The sequence below is a fragment of the Monodelphis domestica genome, chromosome 2 (genome assembly GCF_027887165.1).
Source record: "Monodelphis domestica isolate mMonDom1 chromosome 2, mMonDom1.pri, whole genome shotgun sequence".
Classification (NCBI taxonomy): domain Eukaryota; kingdom Metazoa; phylum Chordata; class Mammalia; order Didelphimorphia; family Didelphidae; genus Monodelphis; species Monodelphis domestica.
This window is the reverse complement of record NC_077228.1, coordinates 156,167,126-156,182,502: the sequence shown is the minus strand read 5'-3', so window position 1 is coordinate 156,182,502 and position 15,377 is coordinate 156,167,126. Positions and strand designations below refer to the sequence as shown.

The 15,377-nt window shown below is 37.4% G+C and overlaps 1 protein-coding gene across 1 annotated transcript in view; it reads left to right on the top strand.

Annotated features, from left to right (window-relative positions):
- Positions 1-643: 643 nt before the first annotated feature.
- The window catches only part of KCNK1 (potassium two pore domain channel subfamily K member 1), a 61,836-nt gene continuing 47,102 nt past the window's right edge, over positions 644-15,377 (top strand). The window contains exon 1 of the mRNA XM_001368981.4: positions 644-1,769. Within this exon, the coding sequence (XP_001369018.1) occupies positions 1,415-1,769 (355 nt within the window). The 5' untranslated portion in view covers positions 644-1,414. The remainder of the gene's footprint in view (positions 1,770-15,377) is intronic.

Below are 15,377 nucleotides of genomic sequence, written 5' to 3'. Positions count from 1 at the left end.
TAAGAGTCAAATTAGATAACATTTTTTAGGGAAAAAGAGGAAGAACAGGGGGGAAATAATCCATCAATAAATTGAAAAAATCTGAAAATAAATGTAATGTTCCACACCTGTGGGCTTCCCAACTCTACTAAGGAGTTAAGGGACATGTTTTCTCATAGCTCCTCTGAGGCCAGGCTTTCAACACATATCAATCACTGCTGATGTGGAGCAGGATGTCAGAAAGAAAACAAAAACCAAAAAAGTCCCTGTTCCCAAGGAGCTTATATTCCAACTGAATGCAAAGGGTTTTTTTTTTTAAGTGTTAGAATTAAGAAAGGTGAACTTTCAAAACCTTTCCTTTTACACTGAATTTCCTCATCATCTGTAAAGGATCTCGAAGATCTTTTCCAGCTCTACTATAAGTAGGTTAAAATGACACAGATACAGACATCCTCCCCCCCTCCCCCAAGCAGCAGAAACAGAATTTCTACGTTTAGTTCAATCAATATTTTGAAGTAAATTACTTTGGAAACAAAAGAGTAGGTTACAGAACACAGGGTGCTCTGTCAAAGAAGGTAGAGCGTTTCCCTTGAAGTGTGATGCTATTGCTTTTGGCAAAGTCCCTTCCTTTCCTACTGTTTATCAAATAGAGAGTTTTTTATTTGTCCCAAAGACAGGGTGGAGAACCAGAAAAGGTAAGCTGGCAGGGACTTAGTATGTGAGCAATTAACAGGGCGGAGGAAAGGAGGACGGAGAGAGCTTGTACTTTCTCTTTTCAGGGAACAGCTTGAGCTATAGCTTTGGCGAAGTTCAATTCCAGACCTACAGACTCATTCGACTTGCTGGTTACCTGAGCCGGGGAACCACGTCAGCGCCACATCATTTCGGGCTTTTTATACTGAAAGGAAACAGGAAAAGGAGAGCTAGCGAGAGAACGAGCGAGTAAGAGAAAAAAGAAACACTAGCCAGCCAATCACAAGGAGAACTCAAGTGCACAAAGGGAGCAAGAGCCGGGAGTGGAAGGGGGAGGGTGAAGAAAGGGGAGCAAGGAGAGAGAGGACCTTCATTTAAGCCTCTCAAACTTTGGGCGCTGTCTTTGCAAACGGGAGGCGGGGGCTGAGAGAGGCCGGCTGTGTGGGTGGCAGTGGAGAGGGGCCGCCCTAGAGGAGACCGCGAGCGTCCGGGGCGGACTCCGGGCTGCCTCGGAGTTCATTGAGGGATTCACCCCCTCCCACCACAGTTCCTCACGACCCGCGTGCCAGAGTGTCGGTAGCTGTGCACGCGTGAGAGAGGGAGTGTGCTTGTGTGTGTTTGTGTACGCGCGCGGTCGTGTGTGTGTGTGTGTGTGTGTGTTGGGTTGTGTGCTGGGCTCCCAAACGGCCGGCTCGCGCTCTCCTGGGGTCTGCGGCGGCTGCGGCGGCGGCGCGCGGGGAAGATGCTGCAGTCCCTGGCCGGCAGCTCCTGTGTGCGGCTGGTGGAGAGACACCGCTCTGCCTGGTGCTTCGCATTCTTGGTGCTGGGCTACCTGCTCTACCTGGTGTTCGGCGCTGTGGTCTTCTCCTCGGTGGAGTTGCCCTACGAGGACCTGCTGCGCCAAGAGCTGCGCAAGCTGAAGCAGCGCTTCCTGGAGGAGCACAAGTGTCTATCGGAGCAGCAGCTGGAACAATTCCTGGTGCGGGTGCTGGAGGCCAGCAACTACGGCGTTTCTGTTCTCAGCAACGCCTCGGGAAATTGGAACTGGGACTTCACCTCCGCCCTCTTCTTCGCCAGCACGGTGCTCTCCACCACAGGTAGGGAGGCCTGGGCCACCTACCGCCTTCCCAGCGGGTGAGCCTCAAGCAATGGTCCCCTTGTAAGAGGCCTTGGGGCCTCTTCTTACATAGCCCCCCCTCTACCTACTCCCCAGGCTCCTCTGACCCCCTCCCACTTTGTGGACATCCCTCCTCATCCACACCACTCCTCCCTCCCCCCTCCTCCTTCTGTCCGGAGCTCTCCACTCTTTCCCTGCATCCTCCCTCCCCCATATTCAGGCTTCTTGGCCGTGCTCCGATTTCAGCTTTGGTGACTCTTGAGTGGTCACGAAAAACCACCGGAAAGCTTGGTATCTGACGGCTCTGTCCAAGAGCTTTATTAGCTGGCGTTTGGTGCCGATGCTTCTCCACTGTGGGGAAAACTAGACAAATGTTTTGCCTGGGTGGTGGTTGTTGGGGCTTCTTTCTGCTTGCTGCATTCTTTTAGGGTTGCATACGCCAGACGGTTGGGTGAAAAACTACAGCTTCCTGAACCTAGGAAAGACAGACTCAGAACCATAGACTCACTGAAATTTAGAAAGTGGGAGTGATCTCATCTTTTCTATCCCAACACAGAAAGCCAAGACGCCCATTATGGGGGGCGGGAGGGGGGCAGTATTTGATGATCCTTAACGATACAAAAAACATTTTGATGTTGCATGAAGTCTAGAATATTTATTATTATTTTATGGGTGAGAGTTTTCTTGGATGACACAGGCTTTGCCTTTATAGTTGACTGGAGACGGGGTTTACAGAGACTGATTTCTTTTCAAAGTTGCGTGTAGGAGAGGAATTATCTAATTGCTCATGAACTGTCGAAATGAGGGCACATAACTGATTCAGCAATTTTTAGCTTTGGATATTCTGGGTTATTCTTAAACTCTGAACTATCCTCTGCACTGCACAACTAGGCCAGTGGCTCATAAGTGGAGATGCTTCATTAGGTGAAAAATATAGACTGGACATGACCCTAGAACTGTTGGGCTGGACTGCTGTTGAATGAATGAAGAATGCTGCAATTACCCAGAGCCAGAGTTTACTACAGAATCAAAACACCAGAGCTGCAAGGGACTTTAGAGGGCATCTCATTTAATCTCTTCTTTTGAGATAAGGTAACTGAAGGAAAGAGGGAATATGACTTATCTAAGGACACAAAGTAAGTTAATGGCCCAGTTAGCATCTGAACTTAGGTCTATTGAATCTCAAATTAGTGTTGAAACTCTTCAGTCCAGTATTTGACATATTATTAATATTTCTATCTTCCTTAACACCTGCCTCCCCCTTTCTCAAATCTCTGTCCTCAGAGGCTTTGAACTTAAAAGAGAATCATAGTTTTAGGGTTAGAAAAGGTGTCAGAGGTCACCTAGTCCAACCCAAATCTTGTCATTTTGGAGAGATTTGAGGTTGTTTTTTATTTTTTCCCCCTAAAGTATAACCTGGTTTTAGAGATGAGCATAAGTCTTGGATAATTTTAGATGTGCTAATGAATAATTTTTACAATGTGAAGAAGTGATATGAGAACTCTAGAGTGACTTTACCAGTTATCCTGCAGCAAGTAGAGTCAATTTTTTTTTCTCTTTATAAGCCTTTAAAAAACTGTTACATCTAATCCAAAGCAAGAAGGCTTGGTATCTAAGGAACTGAATTCCTTTCTCCTCCCATGCCTTTCATTTAGGTAACTTGATGTTGTCATTATCCTTATCTGACCTTACTCCCTTGTCCCCTTGAAAAATAGCATCCTTTTCCATTTGGATACATTCATTACAAATTATCAATGAAAAGCTTCCTTGTGGAAATGTTTGTTTCTGTGGGCCTTCTGGAGGCCTACAAATGAACTAGAATGTTTCAGTCCAGCTAGTTTATAAAGAAACAGTGCTGGTAATTATTACTTCCAGCATTTTGATAGTACCATTAGCATTTCAAATTTGGCTAATAAAAAAAGAATTTCAGGTTTATAGTATGCAAACATCTCTCTTACTGTCTTCCTTTGGAAGGAGCTAGTTTGTTCTGTTTGCAGTTTCTCTTCTTAAATGTGAGATTTTATATGACTGATCTATTACTTCCATGGATTTGACACAATTTTCTACATCTAATTAGATACTAAAAAAAATTACATTTTAAAGATTTTAATAGAGTAGTATTTCCCCAAACTTGGAGATACTTTTCCTGAACTTGGAAATGCTCAATTTGTTAGTAGCTAATTTTGTCTCCAATTCTTTTTTTAAAGGAAATTCCTTTTGTAAGGTCTCAAAATAGATTGAGTTTTCCAGTGTATATATGTGTATATATACAGATATATATATTTCAGAAATAGTTATAGGGAGCACTTAAAGATAAACTTAACTAGTGTAATAGTTTCTTATAATAGTGGCATTACCAATACAAGCTTAAAATAAGGGAATACTTCAAAAAATTGTTTCACAGACATTTAGAGGATTTAAAAAAAATTTCAAACTGAAACTACACCATTTATAAAACAAAACTCATCCATACATGGTTGCTGGTTTTGATATTTTTGATCATTGAAATACAAACTTTGAAAGTACAACTTTCCTCAAACCTTCATAGTGAAAAGAAAGGAGGGTCATAGAGTTTAGCTGAAGGAATCAGACTAACAGAAATTTCTTGAGTAATGAAAATGATTGCAAGATTAAAAAATATTTATTTTCTCTTAGTCAGAATAGATAGTATCCTAGAGAAAGAGTTCTTAACCTTTTATTATGTTCTGGACCTCTGGCAATCTGGTGAAGCCTATAAGCCCTTCTCAGAGTAATGTTTTAAATAATGCATAAAACAAAACACAGGATTACAAAGGAAAGCAATTATATTGAACAGTTATCCAAAATGCTATTTTTTTAAAAGTTCATGAATCTACAGTTAAGCATCCCTGTCATAGTGTCTTTTTTGTCCAAAGCTATGCAGATAGGGTCAAAGTATATCATGAATAAGGAAAGGAATGTTAAAATATGCCTAGGTGTTATATATTACTCCATATATGTGTATGATTATATATATGATATAAAATCAAAAGATACATATACTGTATCTTGTGGTTCATATAAGCCACTCTGCCCTTGAAATTGCCCTCAGATATTCTGGGGAATACTTTTCATAGAATTTCAGGAATAATTTAGATAAATTATTACATGATAGATGACTAAAATGATTAACAGGGACTTTAGGGAATAGTTGGGCTACTTCCCTAACTTCTTAGGCCAGCAGCATGGAGGGCAACTACCATATTTTAATCATAGCGGTTCCCTAGAGTCTATGCTGGGCCCTGAATATGACACCAGAGCTTTTTCCACTTCAGGAATCTTAACATTCTGAAATCTTCAACCTAGAAAAATAGGGCACTTTGTTTATGACTAAATGACTAGGAGTAATAATTCCATATGGATTATAAACTTCGTTGTCTTTTGTTCCCCTAAATGTTAGAAGTCAGAATGGTTGATGTTAATTACAATATAAGGGTTTGTCCAAGGGAACATTTCTAGATGGCCCATAGTAACAACTTTAAGTATTTAGACTCATTTTGTGTTTCATTAGGAAAGAAACTTTGGTGATGAAATGTTGTGTTTTTTTTTTTTTTTATTGTTTGGCTATAAACCTTTAATTCAGGGGCTATTAACTTTTTTCCCTTTCCCTTTTTTTTGTTGTTTTTTAATAGACCCTTTAGTAGTTTGATGAAGCCTAAGAATCCCTTCTCTGAATAATGTTTTAAAAAAATTTCCAGATCTGAATTCAAGACTTCCCCAGCTGTAATCTATTCATGAAATCTTGGTTAAAGGGGCATCTATTAACCTAAGATTCAGAACCCTTGCTTTAGATAGTGGATGTGACTTTTGTTAAAATTTAAATATAACACTGCCCTCACCAGTAGCTAACAATAACAATTTATTCACACTGAGTCTTTGGGCAATTAACTTCTTTTATGTATGTAACTACTATAGAATCATAAAATATTTATCAATGGAAAGGACCTTAAGCAATCCAATTCATCAAACATTGTTAAGTACCCTGGGGGTTGTAAGTGGTAGGGTGGGGCAGTGAAGAGTTTCTGTTCTTATAAGAGTTTACTTCTGGTCTAAAGTAGGAATGTGTGTGTGTGTGTGTGTGTGTGTGTGTGTGTGTGTGTGTGTGTGTGTGTGTGACTTACTGTTCTGAAGCGATTATGTTTCATCACTTACTCTTGGAATGCGATCTCCTTTAAAGGAGGGACAATTTTGTTTTTTTCTATTTGTATTCCCAGCTGTAATAAATACTTTTTCATGCATTCATACATACCCAGATAACTATGACATGAAGTACTAAAAGATGAGTGGATTTAGAATGGTTTATAACAAAGTGAAAATGAAATATGGAGTTTGGAGATGTTACCAACAGAAATCAGGGAAGCCTTTATGGAGAAATTAACATTTGAGCTAGGTATAGATAAAAGTATTGAAGGTGGGTTAAGTGATTTGCCCAAGGATATATAATTACTGAAGAGCAGAGCAAATTACTGAATGGCCTCCCAAATCCCAGTCCAATTCAATTTGTCCTAACCATGGTACCTAGAAGAATACTTTTTTCATTTGAATTCTATTAACATCATTGAATACTTGATGTGCTAACTAAGCACATCATTTTGTGACAAAGGAATCAGTTTATTCCTTGAGGAAATTCAGTATAAGTTGGCATTACATTCCTGAAGAATATGAGAAAAAAAATCCAAAATGGATTTGGAATATTTGGGGTTGGGGTGGGGATGGAACATAAGGAATTTCAGACTGTCATTCCAAACAGTAATTATATAGTAATTAAAAAGATAGTATTGTTGGCATTTATCATTTTCAAGACCAAAGTGTAAACATTTATCACAATGTGTTCTACCTTTAAAAGAACAAGGCTGCATTTCAGGAAGGAACCTGAAAGACCATGTGGTTTCCTTGGAACAAGCTCTTCATTGATGGTTCAAGGTTGTAATTCTTAATTTTTATAGGCTGCTGTTCTAAAGGAAAAGAACTCTGGATTTCAGATTAGAAAAGCTAGAAAACATTTGACCTCCCCAATAAGCAGTTATATGAAGGAGAACAGGGCAAAACTACTTGGTGTTTTTGAAAGAGATGTTATATAGGGGGCAGCTGGGTGGCTCAGTGGATTGAGAGCCAGGCTTAGAGATGGGAGGTCCTGGGTTCAAATGTGGCCTAAAACACTTCCTAGCTGTGTGACCCTGGACAAGTCACTTAACCCCCATTGCCTAGCCCCAACCACTCTTCTGCCTTAGAACAAATACTGCCTTAGAACAAATACACAATATTGATTCTAAGATGGAAGGTAAGGATTTAAAAAACAAAACAAAACGATGTTGTATAAATGATGGGTGATTTACAAATTAGAGTAATTCCCACATAGTTTTTACACAGGGATTTCTCAGAAAATTAAGGAGATCATGTTGAGTGAAGGTAACATACGAGAAGAAAATTACTGCACCCCTCTTTCCAAATGATACTTTGATTGCATTGTAAATCTTTAAGCAATGTTTCTTTTTTAGCCCCAAATAGAGACTGAAATAATTTTATAGTAGATTTGATGCTTTCATTAACTTTCTAAAACTGAGCCAACTTTCTGGGCATGAATGAATCATTATAATTAAATGTGTATCCAAAGTCCAAATACAGGCAAATTCCTTGCCGTTGTTCCATTCATTTCCTACAATCAATTAATGTAATATAGTGGAAAGAGAACTACACTAGGCGATAAGAGGACCTGTGTTTAAATCTTGACTCTTGTTACTGTGTGTGACCAGGATTAGCTATTTCCCCCTCTCTTATCTCTGTAAAATAAGGAACTCTTAAAGTCCTTATGTACCTACTCATTTCCAGTCAATTCAATTTAACATATATGAAGTACCTACTAGACAATGCAGTGTAACTAGTTTATCTCGTTTTATCATTCTTGTTTTCCTTCAGAAGGCAATATTGGCTGTTATTAAAATACTTTATATACATATCTTAGCAATCCTGTGAGTTATTTAAAGTCCAATTAATGTCCTGCTAAATATTTTTTCTGCTTTTCCTGTGAAGGGCACTGATAGTTATCAACAAAACATTAAGTAAAATAACTAAGTAAGTAAGTAAAAGTAACTAAGTAAGTAAGTAAAATTAAGTAAAATAAAATACCACTCGTTTTCTGATCATCTTTATTTGGTCCGATAGTAAGTCTACCTTCAATGATAAAGTCTTTGTCCATGAATATTTAAGTGTTTCCTAGGAGCCATGTGATGTGCTATATAGTAGAGATACAAGGAAAGGAGAAAAACAAAATGATCTATGCCCTCAAGGAGTTCATGTTCAAACTGGGACATTGACATGTAAATAGTCATGAATAGGAAATGTACAGTGTAAAGTGAAGGTGATCTCAGAGTTGGGGAAGGGACCATTCCACATGGTTATAGTATCAAGAAGAGGTTATATTCTTTTGTCTAAGTATCCAAAAAAAAAAATAAAACAAAAAAAAATCCTCTACACAGCCATTGAAGTCTTTTACTCACAGAAGACCCTGACAATCCCCATTCATAGTCTTAAGTACTTTTATATAAGATGTAATTATAACAAGCTATATCATCTGCTTTCCTGGTTCATAGATTTTAAAATAGCAGATAAGGTAGTGAGAAAGAAGTGGGTTTGCTACAGAGGTGTGCATTATCTTTATAATCTTGAACAAGTTGCTTCTCTGAGTCTTCTTTCCTTATTTGGAGATGAAGGGACTGGGTTAGATCAACTGTAATGAATGGTACTTCCACTTTTAATAGTCAGTCATCCTGTGTAACTCAGCAAGCCTTAGCTAAGGGTACCGTAGTATTTCTGTGTAGTATATTAATTGATGTTCCCCTAATAATGACCTTGAATCATCATATTTAGCTTAAGAATCCAGGAAAATTTGCAGTACACTATAGAAAAGACATTACATCTTTTCAAATGTTTAAATATTTTAAGGCTACTGAGGTGGTCCAGTAGATAGAGTACTAGCCCTAGGGTCATACTCATCTTAAATCAAATTTGGCCTTAGACATAACTATCTGTGTGTGACATCAGCCCCATTTTACCTCAGTTTTCTCATCTGCAAAATGAGCTAGAAAAGGAAATAGCAAATTACTCTTAAGTTTCTCTGCCAAGAAAACCCAAAATGAGTTCATGAAGCATTGGACATGACTGAAAAATGACTAAACAACAAAAAAACAAATATCTTGAAATCGTTGCTTAAAGAACAAATCTTATTTTGTCTGGAAAATATATACTATTCAAAATGTTTCATCCCAAAAGTTTCAAATAGTCATAATTTACTCCACATTTATCCTTATTTTATAGAACTTGGTGGACACTTTTACTGTTTAAAAATTTAAGTGCTTTTAATTGTTTTATCTTTGCTTTTATAACTTGATAATGGTTAACATTTATATGGAACTTTAAAGTTTGCAAAGCACTATACACATATTTTCTCATTTTATCCACTTTAATTCTGAAGAATTGTTTTAAAGATGAGGGAAACCTAGGCAAAAAGAAGTTAAGTGACTTGTTCAGGGTTATACAACTAGTAATTGTTTTAGATTAGATTTGTATTTAGTTCTTTCTGACTCCAAGTCTAATCCTTTATCCATTACCTGATAAATAAGCCCATAAGAACTGATGATATCACCAAAAAAGAAATACAGGGAAAGAAATAAAATAGGACAAAACCCGGACATTCATCTAGGCTATGAATCTATTATGAATGAAAACCCCAAAGGTGACACTAATTCAATGAGAAAATACTATCTGTTTGAAGTCTGCAGTAACGCTGTAGGCAAAAGTACAGTAGAAATATGATGTAAGACTGGTTTGAGATAACAAGAAAAGCAATCACATGTGATTTCCTTATTTCTGTTGAGAAAATACTGACATCATATATTCCGGAAACATACTGACTTGAAAAGTTGCTTGCAAACAAAAGTGAATAGAGGCACAATTTTAACTCAGATCGTCCGGCTTTGAAGTTCTTTATCTTCAGAGCTCTTACCACACCTCAGCTATTTTATTGTAAACTCTCAGGGACTTTGTTAACTGGCAAACAAACAAGCATTTATTAAGCTCCTTGTTATGGGCTAGACATTACTTAACACAGTACCTCCTTTGTATGGGACCCTTTTTTTCTCTCATTGTCCCCCATTCCTGGAATGCTCTCCTTCTTCATTTCCACTTACTAACCTTCCTGGCTTCCTTTAAGTCCCAATAAAAATTTAATTTGCTATGAGTCGTGTCAAACTCCAATAGAAACCCTTTAGTCCACATATTGACAATTTTTAGTGTAATATGATATATTTTTATTATATTTTTATTTTGTTAATTATTTCCCAATTATGTTTTGATTTGGTTTAGGCAGCATTCAGGAATATTGAAGGCTCCTATATTTGATAGTCTATCTAAAGGAATTCTTTCTTGATTCCTTTTTAATTCTAATGAGGCAGCAAAGTTTCCCAGTAGTTAGAGCAATGGGCCTGCTATCAAGAAGCCATGAGTTCAAATTTGGCCTCAGACACTTACCAGATGTGTGACCCTAGGCAAGTCACTTATCTTCTCTGTCTCAGTTTCCTCAAATGTAAAATGGAGATAGTAATTACCTTGCAAGGATGTTTTGAGGATCAAGTATTTAGTGTAGTGCATGATATATAAGTGCTTTGTAAATACTATTATTATTAATTTTTTTGTATATTATGTCCAATTCATCTTGGATATTGATTTTTGGTACATATTTGCTTGCATTTTATCTTCCTCATTAGAGTTTTATCTTCCTAAGGCCAGGGATTGTCTTTTACCTCTTTTTTATATCCCTGCCACTTGGCACAGTGCCTGGTACATAGAAGGTGTTTAATAAATGTTTTTTGACTGACCAATAAATGTGTATTGCATTTTCAAATGTGGCAGCATGCTACTTGGAGACATGATACTTAACAACTCACATGAAGGGACAATGGAGAATGTGGAAGGACAAAAAGAGAAGGAATACATAAAGTAAGAAAAAACTGTTCTTCCTTAGTGAATGGGTAGAAGGATGAATGGATGAATTTATGAAGAATCACTTATTAAGTACTTACTGTGAACCAAGCACTGTGCTATATTCCTATATGGGTAACTGATTGATGATTCTTATCTATATTTATGCTTCCTTAATTTTTTCAAGTGAATTGATTACATAATGAAGAGATTAATTAGTATAATTTTTAGTCATAGGCTTCGTTTTCCAATTTGCTAATATCTGCTTGATCACATGTCAGATTCTGACTATTTTGTGTTGACTGTTGTGACTCATCCTGACTTCTTTGAAGAAAGTAAGGGCTTTAGTTTAGCAAGAGGCATATTTTCCATTATAGGGGAAATGCCGTTTTCCCCTCCAACTTCTTTTTTCACTTGCTTAAGATAGTTTTACAAAGAAGTGATTTGGAAGTGACAATATTTCCCTTTTTTCCAATTATTTTGTGGGTAATCTCCACTCTTCAAAAGATTACTTCCATTTGAAAGCTAGGAGATGACTTCTACTGGTAATCTTCAATTTAAAAAAGGAAAAGTATGATTTATGCAAGAAATAGAGATGAAGCAGTTTGTAAATATTCTTGGGACTGTTCTGTCATGGGGACAAAACTCACTGGGCTAAAAACCAATCTAGAAAACATTTGACCCTGGTAAGAGGTTTCAATGTCATCTATCCAGATTCAAGTAATAGTCTGAATGACAAAGGCCTCATATGTCCCTCAAGGGAATGGTCTCCAGCATGTAGACTATACAGGATGACCTGTTTGTCATCCAGTGAAGATTTTATTGGTAAAGAGGAAGATCTAGGTGATGTAGAATTGTATGATCATTATTAGGAGGAGATGGAGTCAGAGGAGAAAAAGCAATAAAAATCATAAAGAATGTGAAGTTTTTTGAACTGCAAAATTGAAAATAGGAGAATTTCACTAGGAATCAGATGACCTTGGGCTTATTCTATCCCTTCCATTTATTAGCTCTAAAACCTTGAACAATCACCGAATCTATCTGGGCCTCGGGTCCCTGATTTATAAAATGAAGGAATTGAATTAGACAGGTTCTAGGGTTTTTTTTAGCTTTAAAACCTAGTATCCTTAATAAAATTATTTTGGTTTTGATCTTACTAACTGTAATTAAACAACAATACTGTATATTATAAATAGGAGTTTGTGAGATCCAAATGTTAATTCCACATATATTCTTTAACACCATTTTCTTGGGATATATATTTTTTATATATGTGGCAATATACTTGGCATATATAAGCTTAATAAATGCATCTTGACTTAAATTTAATGCAAATATTTATCCTTAAAAATCCATTTGGATAAAAAGGTTAACTGAAATTTTAAAAATTAAAAATGGCAATGCCTAAAATATGTTAAAGTCACCATTATAATATTCAATGTTTCCCCTGTTACCTAGGAATAGATATAGAAGATTTCCATATTTAGAAAGCAAAGTAAGACTGACACAGATTTTCTGCCCTGGAGGCCTGAACATTTGAGTAGTATTCTGCTTCCTTAAAAATTTTAATATTGCCATCACTTTCAGAGGGGAAAAATAAAAAGCAATTTGAGTTCTTCCAGATTTTCTAAACTACTGATCTAATGTTTGAAGTGGAAATAATATATATGAGAACAAATTACTAATGGTTTCTGAGATAGATTTCTTCTCATTTTGTTAAAATTTTATCAAGGTCTAATATAACAATAATGGTTGTCACTGTGTAGGGAGAAAAGATGGAAACTTAAACATTAAGTTTCATTTTATCCTCATATTCTCCCTGAGAGGTAGGTAGATGCTTATTATTATTTTCATTACATATTATTTTCATTTCACAAATCAGGAAACTGAGACACTGATTTGGATGCTACACGAGGCTTCCTTCCACTGAAACTCTCCAAAATTAATAATGTTTTAGTCACCATATCCAAAGACCTTTTCTCCATTCTCATTCTCCTTGATCTCTCTGCAGACTTGCACACTGTTGATTACTCCTTGATATTCTCTTCTTTCAAGCTTTTTGAGAGATAACTCTCTCTTGGTTCTCCTATTTATTTGACTGCTCCTTCTATGTCTCCTTTGCTGGATCCCCCTCCAGATCACTCCCTCTAACAGTAGGATATTCGTCAGAGTTCTTTCTGGTCATCTTCTCCTTCTATACTACTTCTTTTGATGATATAAGCTCTTATGGATTTATTTGTCATCTTTATGCTGATGAATGATTCTCCAATCTACCTTTTCAGCCCTGTTTTCCTTGCTGATCTCCATTCTTGCATCTCCAGCTGCCTTTCAGTCATCTCAAACTGCATTGCTAGTAGATGTGTTTAAACTCAATATATCCAAAACAAAACTCATTATCTTTTCCTCTAAATCCATTACCATACACACATTTCCCCTATTACTGCAGAGAACACCATTCTCCCAGTCTTACAATTTATGAGTCATCCTGGATTTCTTACCTCCTCCCCAAATCCAAGGTGTTTCAAAGGCCAGATGATGTCACCTCTGTAACATCTCCTGAATGCCCCTTTATCTTCTATGAAACCGCTACAGTAAATTGACTAAATAAAAAAAAAAAGAAACTTCTACAGTTCTAGGGAAGACCCTCCCTCACCTCAAGCCTCACTTACTGCAATATAATGCTAGTGGATCTGCCTGCTCTCCCCACCCAATCCATTTTTTATTCAGTCATTAGTGATTTTCCTAAAGCACAGATCTGATCATGTCAGTTTTTCAGAAAAATATTCAATATACTCCATTGACTTCCTGCTGGTTCTAGGAGGAAATACAAACTGCCATTTGGCATTAAAAACCCTTCATAACCTGCCTTACTCTCCAACATTGTAGACCAGTAACACTAGTCTCTTGGATGTTTCTTGAATAAGACACATTCACTGTTAGTGGGTAAATGTTAGATGAAGACCCAGCAAAGGAGCTTGAGAAGGAGTGGGAAGACAGATTGGAAGAAAATAAGAAGAGTTTGATCTGACAATAAGGCTGAGAAGAGATGAGAAAGGATAAAGACTGAGAAAAAGCCTTTAGATTTGGTGATTAAGAGATCATTGATAAGTAGTTATAGTTGAGTTATAGAGTTGTAAGCCAGGTCATTGGTATAAACCTCTCATTTTTTTTAAACCCTTACCTTTTGTGTTAAAATGATACCAAGTATCGATTCTAAGGCAGAAGAGCAGTAAAAGCTAGGCATTAAATGACTTCCCATGATCACATAGCTCGGAAGTATCTGAGTTCTGATTCAAACCCAACACCTCTCATTTCCATGTCTGGCTCTCTATTCACTGAGCCACCTAGTGGCCCCTTAAACTCCTCATTTTACAGTTAAGGAAACTGAGCCCCAAGGAAGTTTAAGAAGCTTGTACAAGGTCAATAGGGGCAGCATGAGATGTGTGATTTGAATCTAGGTTCTCTCATTTGAGTCAGTGCTTTTTCATAAAACCTATATCTATACTACCAGCTGAAAATTATAAAGGTTAAAACATTTTAACAACTAGAATTCTACTGTTTAGTTATCAAGGCACTCTATTTAAGAACTATGTTTAAGTGGATTACCTTAATTATGGAACTTTGAGAGACTGTTCTACAGCTGCCTACATTTCAAACTGAGTCATTTTCATTTGGGGTGGATGATAACATTTCCATTGTTTTGTTAAAATGCTAGGCAAGAAAATGAAGCCCACATCATTTCCCACCCACCACCCTATGTTCTGACAGTAGCCATTTCAGAAAAATAGCATCTCACCCACAGACAAAATTAAACAGATGTACCTCTCATTTCATGGAAAGATACTACTTCTATTACTTTCTCCCTGTCATTGTGGTGTTGAAATTGTTGTATTTTTGGTTGGTTATGCATTATCATTCCTATATTCATCAGCCACCCCCCTACTTCTCAGCCTAGCCTCAATACCTGGTATTTATTTTTTTTATAAGTTTTTGTTTTTGAACTATCTCCCTCTCCCAACCCTGCATTAGAGGTCAACATTTGTATAGATATATATGAGAAATGATATAATACATACTTCAATATGACTTCTCTCTGAGTAGCTTTGTAGCAGTCCACCCCTAGCTATGGGCAAGGGGAACAGTTGGTATGTACAGATTGTCTTAGAAGAGAGCATGCTCAGTCTTGAACATGCTCAGTATTGCACATGGCTGGGAAAGACTCTGACCTTTGACCCCAGCTTCCCCAGGTTAGGGGGGAACACTGGTTTCTTTGTGCTCACCTGGTTAAGAGAAACCACACCTATACCTTGTCATTAACCAATGGTAATCATCCCTATGTACTGTGTATATTCGCATATAAATAGGGCCCAGCCAGCTCCGCCTTTCTCTCTTCTGCTCTTGCTCCCTTCCAGCTCGCACTGATGGCTGTCCTTGCCGGTTTGGCCAGGCTCCATCTTTAATCTTTCTCTATCATCTCTCCGACCTGTGTGGTATTGAATTTGGATCTCTGGACTGGTAAAAGCCTTTGGAAGGGTCCTTTGATCAGAGCTTGGCTGTGGCTTATTGATAATTAATAAAGACTCATTCCTACCAC